The sequence below is a fragment of the Acanthopagrus latus genome, chromosome 7 (assembly GCF_904848185.1).
Source record: "Acanthopagrus latus isolate v.2019 chromosome 7, fAcaLat1.1, whole genome shotgun sequence".
Taxonomy (NCBI): Eukaryota; Metazoa; Chordata; class Actinopteri; order Spariformes; family Sparidae; genus Acanthopagrus; species Acanthopagrus latus.
In genome coordinates this window covers 29,670,499-29,687,089 of record NC_051045.1, presented here as the reverse complement: position 1 = coordinate 29,687,089, position 16,591 = coordinate 29,670,499, and the positions used below count along the sequence as shown (strand labels likewise).

The 16,591-nt window shown below is 39.6% G+C and overlaps 1 protein-coding gene across 3 annotated transcripts in view; it reads right to left on the bottom strand.

Annotated features, from left to right (window-relative positions):
• LOC119022819 (paired box protein Pax-7-like) overlaps positions 1-16,591 on the bottom strand; it is an 84,663-nt gene that overhangs the window by 11,936 nt on the left and 56,136 nt on the right. For all 3 annotated transcript variants that reach the window (XM_037104164.1, XM_037104165.1, XM_037104166.1), the window contains exon 8: positions 606-873. In XM_037104164.1, the coding sequence (XP_036960059.1) occupies positions 606-873 (268 nt within the window). The remainder of the gene's footprint in view (positions 1-605; positions 874-16,591) is intronic.

Here is a 16,591-nt window from a genome sequence, read left to right as displayed (position 1 = left end):
TCATGTTGTCCTGAGACATATTTCCAGGTAGTCCAACTTCCTCACTCACTTTCCTCCATGCAAGCTTCTTCTTCTCCCCATCTCAGTATAAATGTGCTATTGAAATAAAATCAGTAAAGGTCAACGCCAATAGGCATCTTGTGCAAATAAACTCAAATTTGAGTCTTTTCAAGGATTTTGTATATTATGTAGACAAACAAACAATTCACTTTACGTTTGGTCTGACTGCCCCATTAAGATTGTGCCAGTGTGAACGCTTCATTAGATTGGGGCTAACAGCTCCATTTGGTGGGAGCAAAGAAGACCCTAAGGATGCATTTAGCCTTGGACTAAATCATAACTGTTTATCTGGTATGTGGTGGGTTTGGGACTGACAGAGGAGCACCACTAGTCTTCATATAAAAAGACACATGTCACATATTCACTGCTCTGACTGGTTGTAAGGGTTGGTCAAATATGAATCAATATTTTGTTACAACATTGCCTCCTTTTAACCTCAAATTTTTTCAGAAAAATATATCAGTTTGTGACAGGGACTTTTAAAACAAATATCACTTCTCTCAAAATGTTTCCATTATTGCTCAGTGTGAACTATCAGGACTCACTCTGGCCATACTGACTGTACTGGTAACCGGCGGCAGCCACAGTGGGATCCATGCTGTAGCTGGTGGTGCTGTATGTAGGGGGGCAGTAGGATTGCGATGACGGAAGGCTGTCCACCGTCTTAATGGAGGACTCAGCTGAACGCTGGCTGCAGCTAGCTGAGATGGCATTGGATGGAGAGGAGTCCAGGGCACTGTGGAGTGGTGATATGGAGAAGTCGTGTTGTGGCTGTGAAGAAACACCGCTGGGGTTACTCAGAATGCTCATCACCTGCAAACAGAGAGAAGAAGATTTTCAGGATGTTTTTTTCTATTCAACAATTTGGTACAGAGCAAGATATATCAGCACCCACATCTACTATCACCATGACTCCTGCTCTGATTATCCATGACAGTAATTTCTGATGACATTGATGACATCTGAGCTATCCTTTAGTATCACCAAAATGTCACTGCTGCTTACACAATGGCTTATAATCTGACCACCAGATTGCCCTGGAATTTGCTTACAGCCTACTGTACATTTTCCCCAGGATATGAACCTTTTGATTAATCATTCCTTTTGATTAATCATGTTTTTTTTCCTCAAGTGCTACCCTGATAGTGACCCAAGCACAAGATAATTTTATTGATAAAGAATGCTTAAACATTTAGGAAAACTATTTTGTTCCGTCCAAAAGACCTGTCATATTGTGCCAGCCGAGAAAAAGAAAGAGGAAGAAACTTTTAGTACAGACTGTAAGCTTTTCAATGTCACGTATACATTGTGGACTCATTTACCTAACTGGAAGGGTCTGTGTATTGGGCCACTGAAGCAATTAAATTGGGTCGTGCCAACTTTGTGTGTGTGCGCTTCAGGTAGTTGTTCATTAAACAGATATTTATGGATTCATTTCAAGGATGGCTTTTTATTTTTGAAAATTAACTCCTCATATATAATAGATTAGAGGTAATTTTCTCCAGTTTCCTCAGAGGACTGCAATTCTCCTTTTTTCTCTCCAAATTATTTACTTTTATTTTTATAAATCCTAATGTAATCTGTAGTATTTGGAGAGTATTCAGTCTCTGTGTTCCCTTCCCTCTGTGCCAGTATGCCTTGTTCCCCTGTAACAGCATTCCAGTCAATTTTTTATAGTTTGCCTTTGTGTTTAGTGAGCTTAGTCATCTGACCATTGCCTGGCTTTTGGCTCTGCTTCTGCATGCCAATTATCGTACATCTGCACCTGAATCCAAGCCTGAGGTTCAGTTCTGACAATGCTATGCCATGGTGCTGGCATGTCATGGCTCAGGGAGGATGGGGAGATACCCAAAAGTCAGCCAGCGCCCTTTGGAAAGCTCTTTTTGCAATAAGGACTTGGTACTGGTAAGGTGTGATTCTCTGCTGTTCCCCTTACAAGCCCAGCCCAAGTCTTGTTGACTTAATTAACCATCAGTCAGGGGATAAATCAAGCACCACACAATTAAGCCCACCAGACTCCATGTTTTCTTTCCAGGATCAATGGATCTGTGTATTGCACCTCCCGTGTTTCAAGTGTCAAAACAGTTGCAGTCCCTACACACCTGCCATACGCAATCAGCAAGTAAAAGGACATTACACCTAGTCCTGTGATGGCAATATGATGGGCCTATTCCCCATTTCTTAAGAGTGATTAAGAAATCATCGCAGAGGGATCTTAGGGAGATTCACAGTTATCCATGGATAACAGAGCACAAGCAGAACTAACCATTATCCAACTGTGGATTAGAATTTGGATTTTGGAGTCTCTTTCGCTCATACTGCTGGCATAGAGTTGTGACTTTGGAGGACCCTGGGCAGGGTCATGAATTACAACACAGACCTGGACTTTCAGCAGCAAGGGAAAAGCGTACTGGCCAGATGGCCTAACCCTCTCATTCTCTACTACATCTAAGTAGCTTTCAGTGATAAATGTGCCAAATATCTTAAAGGTTCTTAAAGGTTACTCCAGCCAACTAAATTTACAGACACTTAGGGCTTATTCCTAGCCCCTAAACATATCCTAGCACCATACCAAGTGTCCAGATCATTAAGGGGAGAGCTACCGTTGACAGGTGTGGTTGGTGACTGTATCTGACTCAAGGGTTATTCACATGAGCTGCTATACCAGTGGACACAGGACAGATGTTTGGATATAGGCAGTGAGAAGCTAGACGAGTCTCCTCTCCACCAGCTTCAACAGTCCGTAGTTAAATTCATATTAGAACAACACCTTGTAGGTTTAGGGACCTTACCCTTTAGACGAAGGTCTGGTCCAGTACCTCCTGAACAGGGGTAAACATGGGATCTAACACAAGGATGTCTCTGTGCCTTGTCAGTTTTACAGTCCCTTACATGCATTTACATCGCAATGTGACCTAAACAGAGAAAAATGCCCAGTTGATTGGTGATCTTGGTTTTGGCTTGGTTTAGAGTAAGGCATGTTAGATGTGGGTTTTACTAAATTTTCATTGTAGTCAATAAGACAGACATACTTAAAGCCAACCAGAGGGTGCACAAATAACGAAACCTTTAAAAGACTCAAGCAGTCTCTGCATTAAAGCACAGCCTCATGCGTTGTGAACCTACCTATGAAGGTATATTTTACTAAATTTATTCTGAGCCCTCTAAATAGCAGGTAAAACACTGCAACACTGGATTTCTATCCAGTGCCTATTGACATTTATTACTGCAAACACTTAATGCTGCTCTGACATGTGCCAGCAAACCTGATCACACCTCATTTTAAGACCATCTACCAACAACACCTGCTCTCCGCTATGCGCCACTTCAGCTGACAAGAGGATGGGCCCTGATGCTGGAGGATTGTTGCAGGTTATGTTATTAATATGTTCCTCATCAAAGATGAGTTATTTCACCTACCCACACCCTGCCCCCGATTAATCACAATGATAGTCTGTATGTCCAGTCAGAGGACTGAGATATGCGCGTCACATTGCGCACACAGAGACGCACCGCAGCACTCCTCCTCCTCCTCCAGTTAAATAGAGCATTTTGCTCATATACAGTCATATACAGTCAAACAGAGTTGTTGTCATTGTTTTTACTGTGTATTGTTCACTATCAAAGGCAAACTCAATGTAGAAAGATAGGACTGTCAATAGTTGCTGTGCTGTTCTGATCAGTGAAAAGAGGGGCTCCGCAGATATGGGCTGAGTCAATGAGGACATAAAACAGTGTGTCTGATTTCAGAGGGAGGGGAGAGAACCTCAGGGCCCTGATGTGTTCACTATAATCTGGACTGCTCACATGTGCAGGCGGTTGTTGATGCACGATGCAGCTAATGCAAAATCAGCTGGATAAAATAAATATTCCCCACTCCTTTTTTACCACGTCACAGCGCCTTTAACACAAAGGCAATGGCGTCCAATGAAAGGAGAAACATTTGTTAAAGTACAGTAAGAAAATAATGAAGTGTTACTGGCTGCTGAATTGTTTTGTAAGTGCACATAGTCCATCATTCACTGTCAAAGACAATTCATTATTACTGTAGAGGGAAAGCAGAAGTACCTCAAGTAAATGATACAAACTAATTGTAAACAAATAAACTAATGCTGGACACATCAAATGTATTATTAATGGCCATTATTTAAGTCATCAAAAATATAGTGATAAGTATTGTATTGTGGACTATTTGATATAGATGATATTGTAGAGATGAGTACCTTGAGGTTTTGGTATCTACACCCCATGAAATTAAATTGTAAAGATATTCTTCCAGAAGGTTCTGTGTGTATCAAGATCATCTCATCACTGCCATCATTCAAAGGGTGGTGAAATATAAAGCACATACACACTCTAACCATATACACTTATACTTACAACTAGCACCACTCACCACATAACTTCATATTCCATAATATGTGACACCTCAATCCCGTGTGAGGAGTTTTTACCAGATAAAAAAGATCAGTGGAGAAAAGAGGCATGCAGATGTTTTGAGGTTATCTTTGTGTCACACCTGACTATTTCCCCCATTCACATCTGTTGCTCAGTCACTCACTACAGTACTCTGAAAAACTATCCTCCACATTATCCCATTTATCTATTTATTAGCTCAGCTTGGTGCTCAGTTCTGAGCTGAGATCCAAGATAGTGAGCTAAGAGAAAGAAAGAACAGTGTGCCACAATCAAGGATTAAATAATCCTTGATGTTAACTTTCACTTCACTGTATAGCTGTATATCAATATCTAAAACATGTGGCTTTGTTATGATTGAATTCACAGTGTCTGGTTGTACTTCTGTGGTGAGTGGATACAGTGGCTGGGACTAAGAGTAATGTTGACATGTCACTGTCTGCCATGGAATCATACATCAGACAGTAACTGCAAAGCGCATTGAACATGTCAGTGTTTAATGTAGAATAACTGATGTAATCAGAGGTAATTATGAATATGTACTACAAGGGGAGGTGTTTTTTGTCAGAGACCATAACCCTAAAAGTCCCAACTCCCCCATTTGTGATGAAAAGAGAAATCAAATTTAATGTCATGATCAATACATATTAACAGATAAATAAACCGAGATGCAACATATAATGGTAACACTTTATAATAACATGTTGATGAAGGTTCTCAGTTATCCAGGTCAGAGTAATTCTAAGCGCTGTATTGTAGGCAACTGGAATTATTTCAGTGTCACCTCTCATCTAAGAAGCTTCTTCAGTCCTAAGTAACTAGACGGTGAGTTTGCAGGCATTTGAATTCTGTGTGGGAATGTTCTTAGAGAGTCATTAAGGGCACGTGTGAGAGTTTTGTGGGTTGCTAGGTCTAGGTGAGCTCAGGTGTAAATTAGGGATGTTCCAATCCAATCATGTGATTAGAAATCGGGGTCCATCACATGGTTTCAGACTCGATCGGAATCGGACATTACACCCCAATCAGGGATCGGATATATATATGTGTATTTATTCTCATTATTTTTTATCAGATCTATAATATTTCAAAACAAATGGGAAAAATATGTGTGTGAAAGGCACAGGTCGGGTATTTGTAAACATAATGACCAGCCACCGATGTCAGTGTTTTTGTGCATCTGATTTATGAGGGGCCGTCAGGGATTATTATTATTCAGAATTACCTCTCACAAACACATTTGAAATGCTCTTACATACACTACTGAAAGCTCTCACACACACTACTGAAATGCTCTCATACACACTACTAAAATGCTCTTACACACACTACTGAAATGCTCTTACACACACTACTGAAACAGTCTCATACACACTACTGAAACATTCTCACACACACTACTGAAACGCTGTCACACACACTACTGAAACGCTGTCACACACATTACTGAAACACTCTTACACACACTACTGAAACACTCTCATACACACTACTGAAATGCTGTCACACACACTACTGAAACGCTGTCACACACATTACTGAAACGCTCTTACACACACTACTGAAATACTCTCATACACACTACTGAAACGCTCTCACACACATTACTGAAACGCTCTCACACACACTAATAACTACTAAAAAGTTTTACCACATACTAGGAAAATGTGCTCACACAGCTGAAATGCTCTGATATAGAATTGTAAACTATGACAGTTCAGTAGTGAATATGAAAATTACATCAAACAGGAAGGCCTTCCTGTCATCTGATGGAAACAGGAAGACTCCACACAGGGAAATGCAAGTGCTTTTGCTCAGTTTGATGTACTTCAACCCTTACTTCAACCACAATGTATGTCCATCTGATATTCTTCTTTTTATTTATATACGAAGAATATCAGAAAACAAAGAAACAAAGAATGGAAGGGAGACTAGGCTGTTGCAAGGCAACACATAAACATTTCCTACAGACCGCTACTGTGTCTGCATATTACTGCTACTTGTATCATTTACATTTATCTGAATGTTTCCATTTATTGTGCAACCACTAAAATAAGAGTCCAGTGACAGTCGCTTTGGTGGCATGATGTGTGTTTCTGATGAATTAACAGCTCGATCAGACAGCTCGTAGTTTCATCATTTTCTGCTCTCCATAGATAGTCTCCAGTAACTTTTTAGTGAGATTTCAGACCTGTGAAACAAGTTTTTGTTTAGATATGTATTTTATGTTTGGACTGCAACATAGAATTTGTTCAATCAAAATCATCTCACCTATGCCCACTCATAGCCATGATCTCCCTCACCTCGAGTCCTGCATCAGACAGTTTATGTAGGACAGTGGAATTTTCTTTAGATATTTTTCGAGCAACATAACCGGGCAGAGCGCATTTCCTTGCTAATACATAGCGCACCTCTGGTTTTCTTTGTCGCTCTCAAGTGGGTCTCAAGTGTGTGTGAGAGCATTTCAGTAGTGTGTATGAGAGCATTTCAGTAGTGTGTATGAGAGTGTTTCAGTAGTGTGTGTATGAGAGCGTTTCAACAGTGTGTGTGAGATCATTTCAGTAGTGTGTGTGAGAGCATTTCAGTAGTGTGTATGAAAGCATTTTAATAGTGTGTGTGAGAGTGTTTCAGTAGTGTGTATGAAAGCATTTTAATAGTGTGTGTGTGAGAGTGTTTCAGTAGTGTGTATGAGAGCATTTCAATAGTGTGTATGAGAACGTTTGAGTTAATCAGGAAGGCCTTCCTGTTGGAAACAGGAAGACTCCACACAGGGAAATGCATGTGCTTTTGCTGAGTCTGAAGTACTTCAACTCTTGCTTCAACCACAATGTATCTTCATCTGATATTCTTCGTTTTTCATAAACATACACACTCATATATTTTTTTTATTTATATATGTGTGTGTATGTATGTATATATATATATACATAAATACACATATATTTACGGTTGGCTGTAGCTCAGTGGGTATATATATATATATATATATATATATATATATATATATATATATATATATATATATATATATATATATGTATGGTTCAGGTGGTACAGAGTCAGACTCGACCGACATCACTTTGCTGCAGTAAAACTATTGTGGCTGCATTTAATACTACACATTTGATATACGGCACATAAAAACAGCATTCAAAGAATACAACAAGTTCATTCAAGCAACACAGGCAAAGAATGAAGTGATCACTCTGGATAGCAAGCTCATCTCCGTGGTAGAGGATAAGGGTTTTTTTCATCACCTGGAGTTTTTGAATCCCCGTATGCCCTACCATCTCTGCATTACATTACATTGAATCCACTGTCGACTTACAACGCGCTGGTATGCGCACTAGTTTCATGGGTCTCATACAACCAAGGAAATGCTGAACGTGTGTGAAATAGGCAAGCAATGTGACCACGTCATTTTACGTGACAACGTAAGGAATATGAGGCACCTTTTTCCTTGATGCAGCTGTATTATCCAGGAAAATATTAGTTAAGGCTGAGTATTGGATCGGGACTCTATCGGCACATACTGAATATTATAGGACTCGGATTGGATTGGGGTGAAAAAAAAATAACCTGATCAGGACATCCCTAAATGCCTCGCGCTGAATTGCTGGAAACTGATTTAGGGACTGTTATTAAATTACTTAGCATAAAGCATTGAAAGGCTTGCCCTGGCTGTACTCTGCTACTGCAGTTTGGTAAATGCGGCTTGACCCTGTCAAGTGTCAGCATCTTTTCTAACATCAGCATAAACATAATTTGCCCAAGATGGTACCTAAAAGTTGTGCTTCAGTGGAAAGACTGCAGTTCATCAAGGTCATTACTGCAGTATTTGCACACAACTTGGGTTTTATCCTCCATCCATCTGATTGCCATTCAGTAGACTGGCGAATATCTTTGTTAATTGCACACACATTTTGCCTGCCTTTCAGGGTGAACTTGGTAGGCTGATATGATTAATAAATTATTGATTTATTGATGAGCATTAACATGTTTATATTGAACGCATTTGTTCACTTTAAAAGCGTTACTCACTGCTAATAAACAAAGAAATGCTCTGCTTTGAAATTGCTACATAACTAAACTAAACCCAGAGACAAGTGAAAATGACCTGTGTTTCTCTTTTTCTTTGCTTCTTTCAGTTTTTTTTTAATAAACACAGGTGAACACTACTCATTACCCTACCCCTCAAATTATTTCCTCACTGCTCTCTCCCTCCCACCTTTTTATCCTCAAAACATTACAAACTACACATCTTTTAACAGACACACAGTTAGGCAAACAGACTGACAGAAACTGGAGAGATGACCAGACATATTGATAGGCAGGTGAACAGTCTTGCAGATGGTGGTTGGTGGTTGGATGGGGGAGCCCATGAAGCAGGGGAAATAGAATGAATGAGGGGATGATGGGGGAAATGGTTACAGTGTAAAAAAAAAACAGAAAGAGGAAAGTCACATCGAAAAAAATAAAAGGTACATATATTGTCATTTTTTTAAATCACAAGGATTTTTAAAAATGAAACAATGTTTGATTCCTTTGAGTCTTGCTGCATCTATTTTAGAAAAAGGAGTGTTGATGATTAATTGACAAGTCTCGCAGCCTGGGAAATGAAGCTGCTTTGTAGTCTGGTGGTTTAGTATCTGTTGGGCTCTGTGTGGTCTTGCAGTTAGAGAATTTTGTACTCAAGCCCAGAGTGTTAATTTTTTTCTTGTCAGCTTCATGGGTAAGATTGTGTTGAATGCTGAGCTGAAGTCAACCAACAGCATTGTGACGTAGCTGTTCGTATTCTCAAGGTTTGTGAAGACTGAGTGAAGAGCATATGGCATCCTCTTTGGATCTGTTGGTTCTGCATACTGGTGAGGGTCCAGGCTGGCAGGGATGTTGGGCTGGATATGCTGGATACATGTGCCATATTCCTTCCATTTCTTAATGCTAGATTTAACTGAACTCCATGGGATGTTCAGTGACTTGGAAATCTTTCTGTATCCATCCCATGATTAATACCTTTAAATAACTTGTCACAGAGTTGCTTTGAGCGTTCTTTTGTCTTGTGGGTGTAATTGTAGCCAGGACTGCCAATTAACCAGTGACTGGACCTTCCATACTGCTTTTGTAGCCTGTGACATTTTGAATTGCCTGCCGCATATCTTTAGTGCTGTTGGTGTCGAGGTCCCTCTCCAGCCTCTGCTGATGTCTCCTCTTTGCCTCCTTGATACCATCTTTCTGTCTTGCTCTGGTGGTGATGTATGCTTCCTTGGCACCTGATTGAAAGGCAGCTTTTTTGGCACAGCTTTTGGTCAGAGTCATGTCAGCTTAGCTATAATGTTACCTGTCTTTACTCACTTTTGCTGGCCACTTGACAGGGGACATTGGTAGAAAGCCTCTCTCAGTCTGCTGCACTCAATCCACAGCCGACATTTTCTTTTCCAATAATTATAAGTGCATTTCTATCACAGGCAAAGCATGCTTCAGTAGAAGGGGGGCATAGAGGTGAAAAAAAACAGTGTGTGTGTGTGTGTGTGTGTGTGTGTGTGTGGAGGGGATTAGTTCATGTGCATATTAAATGAGATTATGAGAGAGACTTTTTCAAATGTGTGGTTTTGTGCTGCTATGAAATCTTTTTCAATGAAACATGTTCTGTGAGAGGGTTTAACCAATGTGTTTATTATTATTATTTCCTGTTTTCCAGTTAAGATAATGTTTCTGTTGCAACAGCAAGGGTGGTAGGAGGGGTTTGTAGTTGGGGTGGGTTGATAGCTGATCACCAAGCAGGCAGAGGGATGGAGGAGAGAGGGACGCTGTAGCTCATTATCACAGATACGTTCTCCCTCTCACGAACACCACCCACTCCTTCCCCTCCTGCACCAGCTCTACTACTATAACAATGCAACTGGTAACCTTTAATGAATCAGGCCAAGAGGCTCTTTTTCAGAGCAGGCTGGGGTTGAATGAAAGGGTTGGGGGTAAACAGGAGCTGTTTGCCAAGCAGTGGGAGGTTGGCCTATTGACGCATGTCAGGTCAAACACAGACTGACAGTGTTAATATCTGCTCCATATCACCATAATGACATGTGAATAAACAGAGAGATGGCTCTCAGCTTGAGGCTGACAGGCAGAGCGCTGCTGAAAAAGCAGACAGCTGGGTCCTGAATGCTTCGCAGAGAACAGTGCCTACAGACAGACAGTAGAAATATCAGTTAGCTGTGAGGGAATAACTGCTTTGAAATGAATTTGCCTTGCAATTGCTAAAGTGACGACAGACAGCAACAGAACCTGATGTTACCAGCTTTGTTCAGTTTGGTGCATCTCAATTTGCAGGTTCGTAAAAGATGGTAGGGGAAGGTGATCTGGCAAAAAAGTTCTGTCACCATGTGTATAGTTGCAATCACACTCCACAAAGTACATTGCATTCGTATTCTCTTTTTTAAAATCTCCTGTAAAACATAGCCAGACATAAGACAATCTTTGAATTTCTCTATTTACGCCACAAAAATATTTTTTGTAATATAGAAACAGGCACCTCATCCCATAGACATATATACATAGATGGCTCGTTTCGTGCTGGATCGTATGTCGACTTCGCCGCAATATCGGAGGAGGCAGCTCTGCCCCGTGAACTACTACAAGTCAATGGAATGAATTTTATAAAGCGCCTTTCTACAAAGTACTATAAGTTAATGCCTCTCATTTACACATTCACACACATATGGATACATTCAGGAAACAGAGAGGAACCAAAAACAATGTCTGTAACATTCTCTGATGATTATAAACATTAACACCTCCTTATATACAGGTCGGCACCAAACCACAGGATGTGTTTTGAAATGTTTTTATGAGTGTTTACAGCTGCCAATGTGTGTAACACTGTTAGTGTGATGATACATGACAATTAAATATTGAATCTGTGTCTATAATAACCAGATCCTGACATGTAAATGTGATATCTGTCTACCATACTGTCAACTGATTTCATAATATATGAAGAATCAGAAATACTTTATTGATGCTGGAATGGAAATTGCAGCATAACAGCTGTTCTCATTCAAAGTCAAGAATATGAAGAAAACATAAATAAATAAAATAAATTATTATTATTATTATTATTATTATTATTATTATTATTATTATTGATGATGATGATGATGATGATGATGATGATGATACTAATAATAATAATTTATTTTATTTATTAATAATAATAATAATGATGGATGCTGCATATTTATGATAGCAGCCTACTGCAACTTTGGATCAGGTGTGTTCTTGCTTGGTTGGAATGAAAACCTGCAGCCACATGGCCCTTTACTGGATCAGTTTGACACCCCTGACCTAGATGATCAAACACGGGCCAGCCTTAACTCCCCACACATATCAGTGAGCCTTGGTTGCCCATGACCCTGTCGCCAGTTCACCACTGTTTCTTCCATGGACCACTTTTGATAGATACTGACCAATGCAGACCAGAACATCCCACAAGAGCTGTAGTTTTGGAGATGCTCTGACCCAGTCGTCTAACCATTACAATGAACAGGTGCCATGATGAAGACATAATCAGTGTTATTCACTTCAACTGTCAGTGGTCATAATGTTATGCCTGATCAGTGTAAACATTAATGACTTGTCTTCTACTGAGCCACGGGTTGACAATATAAATGGCCTTGTGGCCAGGATGTACTTTTAAAACTGTCAGGGCATTACACGCGGGCCAGAGCTCGCGCTGGGTATCTGTGTGGCTACAGTCAAGCTCGCGGTCCGTTTATGTGTGCGCCACAGCGGTTGTGTGAAATGTGTGTAAACACAAAATAGAGCTGAAAAATGAAACAATGATTAGTTTTTGTTTTGTTTTTTTTCTTAAATCATGGTATCAAATAAGTATCAAGAATCATGGAAATTTACTAGTATCGGTATTGTAGAAAGTTCCCGCCTTGATGGCTAGACCGCAGGAATTGGCTGGGATATGTTATTTGTGTTAACTTGAATCTACAGGGGGTGATGTTAGCCTGTGATTCTCTCTACAAATAGAGTGAATAAGAGTTAACGATTTTACACAGTCAGTGGCCAATTTATGATATTCAATATCATGTTTATAATGTTTATTTTTTGTTGGCATTGATGGAAATATGTACATTGAATTCTAGGTTTATCATTGAGGTGTGGTGTTTTTTGTTTTTTTCTTTAATTTAACATCATCATTTAAGATAGCTGCACTCTGACAGGCGAAGGCGATTGCAATTTTTCGTTTGCTCACATCATAGACAGACTTAAGTGAACTCACTTCTTTGTTTTCCCATATTTGAAGATGCAGATGTGCTTGGCAAATGTGAAAATGTGCAAATGTGGGAAATCCTGGAGGGACTGGCTAATGCAAACATTTGGTTCTTACTCACCAACACAGAAGACCAATGAAGAAGGAAGACAGGACAACATTAAAAGTAGTGACAAGATTTTAGGTCATGTGATACTCATTAATGCTTCAACAGTTTTTTATTTAGGTGCAGTTAAACTACTGTAAATGTTTAAAATGTAAATCAATTTCATTCGGATATCCAGCAAATATAAATGAATTTCATCCAGATACCAGTAACTCTAAATTACATTTTCTTGTGAAATGGATTTGGATTTTACTTAATATTGTTGAAATATGTAAATCATCATCTAGCAAATTATTCATAAATCCATTTGAAAATTGCTTTGATTTCAATAACATTTTTTTTGTTTGAATGTCATTGAATGATTTATTAATTCTTACTCAAATTTGTGGTCATTCAAATCTATTCAATTATATTAATTGTCACTTTGTTGCTATCATTTTTTTTATGTAAACCTTGGTCAACAGACAGAGTAGAAACTACAAGCAAAATAAAACACAAAAAACAAAACAGGGCATATTTAAAAACAAAACAAAACAAACAATTAAGTACACTGCTGCATCACTGACACTAGAATATTAGCACAAGTACTAAACAGAGATGGTAAAGGTGGATGGCACTCTATGAAGTCCCTAGCTGGTCAAGATCAATGTTATATTTATCAAGGTGAGCCCAAAATGGCCCAAAAATGTATTAAAATTGTCCATCATGTCATATCGAACCTTCTCCATATGCAATATGCTAATGACCTCACTTAGCCAGATCTTAAACTGAGGCACAGTGTCTGATTTCCAGAGTTTTAAAATCATTTTCTTTGCAATTACCATTCCATACATAATTGTGCTTTGCACCAAAACTCTATGTTTAAGTAGAGAAGGAGAAACCCCAAATAATGCAATCATTGGGTCAGGTTCAAACACACAGCTGTACATGTCAGAAAACCACTTAAAAATGTTACACCAAAAATTATATAGTTTTGGACAAGTCCAAAAGAGGTGAGTCAAAGACCATCTGCAGATTTACATCGGTCACATAGAGAGGAAATGGTGGGAAAGATTCTGTGCAGTTTGTTTTTTGAGTAGTGAAGCCTGTGCATCACCTTAAATTGGAGTAACTGCCTGGTGTTAATAGAGCGAGAACAGGTCCTACCAAGGCCCTCCTTCCAAACATCATCTCATTCCCAGCTCCTCCTCCCAGGGTTTTTTCAGAGAGTGTGTAGCATAATCTGATTGTTTAAAGAATATGCTCACAAAAGCTTATAAATCATTTTATCTTTCGGAAGGGACTCAAAGTTAGGCACAAATTGATGGACATAATTCTTAATCTGTAAATATCAGAAAAATGTGTTGTGGGAAAAAAAAAAACTTTTTAACTTAGCAAATGTGACAAACTGTTTATTAATATATAGATCTTTCAGAGTGACCAAACGCTTTAGCCTGCAACTGTTAAAAGACCCGTCCGAGAGGGATGGAGATAATGCATGATTGCGATATACTGGGGCATAGATAGAAGCATCTGGTAGTCTGCAGTCCTTTCTAATTTGCCACCATATTTTTAAGAAATTAAAAATGATCATATAATCCATCTTAACAGTTGCAGGAGATGTGGGTGTTGAGAAGAGAAGTGCTGGAAGACAGCTGTTTTTGACATTACTCATTTCAATGGCAACCCAGGGGGAAGTCCTGGCAGATACCTCCACATTATATCCTTATTGCCAATATGCAAGTGCTCTAGCATTTGCTGCCCAGTGGTAATGCAGGAAATATGGTAGTCCTAACCCACCCATTTCCCCTGGTTAATGTAAATTAGTTTTTGAAATTCTGTGAGCTTTAAAGCCCCAAATAAAAGGCAGAACTATCGAGTCCAAAGATTTGAAAAAAGGTTGTACCAAAAAAATAGGTGAATTTTGAAAGAGATACAAGAACCTCCGCAGGGAAACCATTTTGATGGCGTTTATTCGACCCACCATAGAAAGAGGAAGAGTCCTGCATTTTTTAATGTCCATTTCAGTTTCTCCACTTTCTCAAGAAAGTTCAGCTTAAAATGAGTACAGGGTCTTTTGGCAACACTACACCAAGATACATCAGCCTGTCTGTAATTTTGTATGGGAGATTATGCAAAAATTCAGTGTTGTGATCAGCGCCCAGTGACATGAATTCATTCTGCCAGTTAATCGTGTCACCAAATGTTCTAATAAGATCCAGCAAAACAGGACCTGATTTCTCTGGTTGTGATATGAAAAGAACAACATCGTCTGCATATAGGGAAATATGGTGATCCACATTACCCAGCCGGATGGGTCCAATAGAAGGGTGATTCCTGATACTAATGGCAAGAGGCTCAATAGAAACGGCAAAGAGCAAAGGGCTGAGGGGGCAGTCCTGGGGTGTACCGTGGTGTAATCAGAACGGCACTGATCTTTCTTGATTTGTGAGAATGGAGGAAGATGGATGAGCATATAACACTGTAATCCATGATACAAATCGACTACCAAATCCAAACTCCTCCAAAGCCTTTACCATATATGCCCATTCCACTTGATCGAGGAGGCAAGTTCTGAGGCAGAAGCTCAAAGATGTTCTGAAGAATGGAGACATAGGGAACAGTCCTGGCCCCTTTCCTGTTCACCCTGTACACCACAGACTTCTGCCACCAATCACCTCACTGCCATCTACACAAGTTCTCTGATGACTCTGCTATCGTTGGCTTCTTCAGGGATTGGGATGATGGAGCCTACAGAGAACTCATCAAGGACTTTGTGGACTGGTGCCAGCAGAACCAGAACCAAACTCATTTCATCACCCTTATTCATTATACATATTCAAAATCTGTATATATAAAATGACTGTCCATTCTTGCACTATATCATGTAAATGTGTATATACATCGATTCAATTCTCTTTTCTTTCCTTTTAATTATATTGTCTATTCTTATATTGTCTATTTTACTGTTTCTCTTGTTCTTATAATATTCTGACGCTGCTGTGACAAACAAATTTCCCCGTCTGCAGGACATTAAAGGATTTCTGATTCTGATTCTAATAAAACGCTCACCACAGCAATGTTTCCCGTGGAGGATGCTAAAACGGGGAAAAATATAGGTGCGAGTTAGTGCGCTTTCTGGTCAACACATTTGGCCTCAACCCTAGCTCCCTCAGCCGAATAGTGTGGGTAACAGATCAAGGCAGCAATATAAGCAAAGCCCTGGAGCCGTACAGGAGGCTTTCTTGTCTAGATCATCTTATTAATACTGTCCTTCGCCACAGTCTGCAAGCAGACGCACTGGCCGACAACACGCCTGATATAGGTGATATAGCCCGGGCCGGGCTTGGACACAATGTGCATGGGCTCAGTTCGGTTCGGGCCTGATTTTTTGGGCCCAATCTAAGCTCTAGCTTTCAAGCCTCTTAACTGTTGGGCCAGTAATTTATGGGGCTTGTCCCCCAACTCGAAATGCTTCTGTCTGACCTTAAATAATTGATCACATACCTGACTGGACAGGATAGTGTTATATTCATATTTAAGTATAAGAATATTTTGAAAGGTGGAAGGGCTGGAGGAAGTTCTCTGGGCAAGTTCTAACTGTGATAATTCAGTTTCAGTTTCTGACAGTCGCTTATTATATGACCCCCAATCACAACTTTAAAAGTTTCCCATAATTTGGAGTCTGTGACTTCCGAATTGTCATTACTCTCCAGGAATTATGAGATCTTATTAGATATATAGTGACAGAGTGA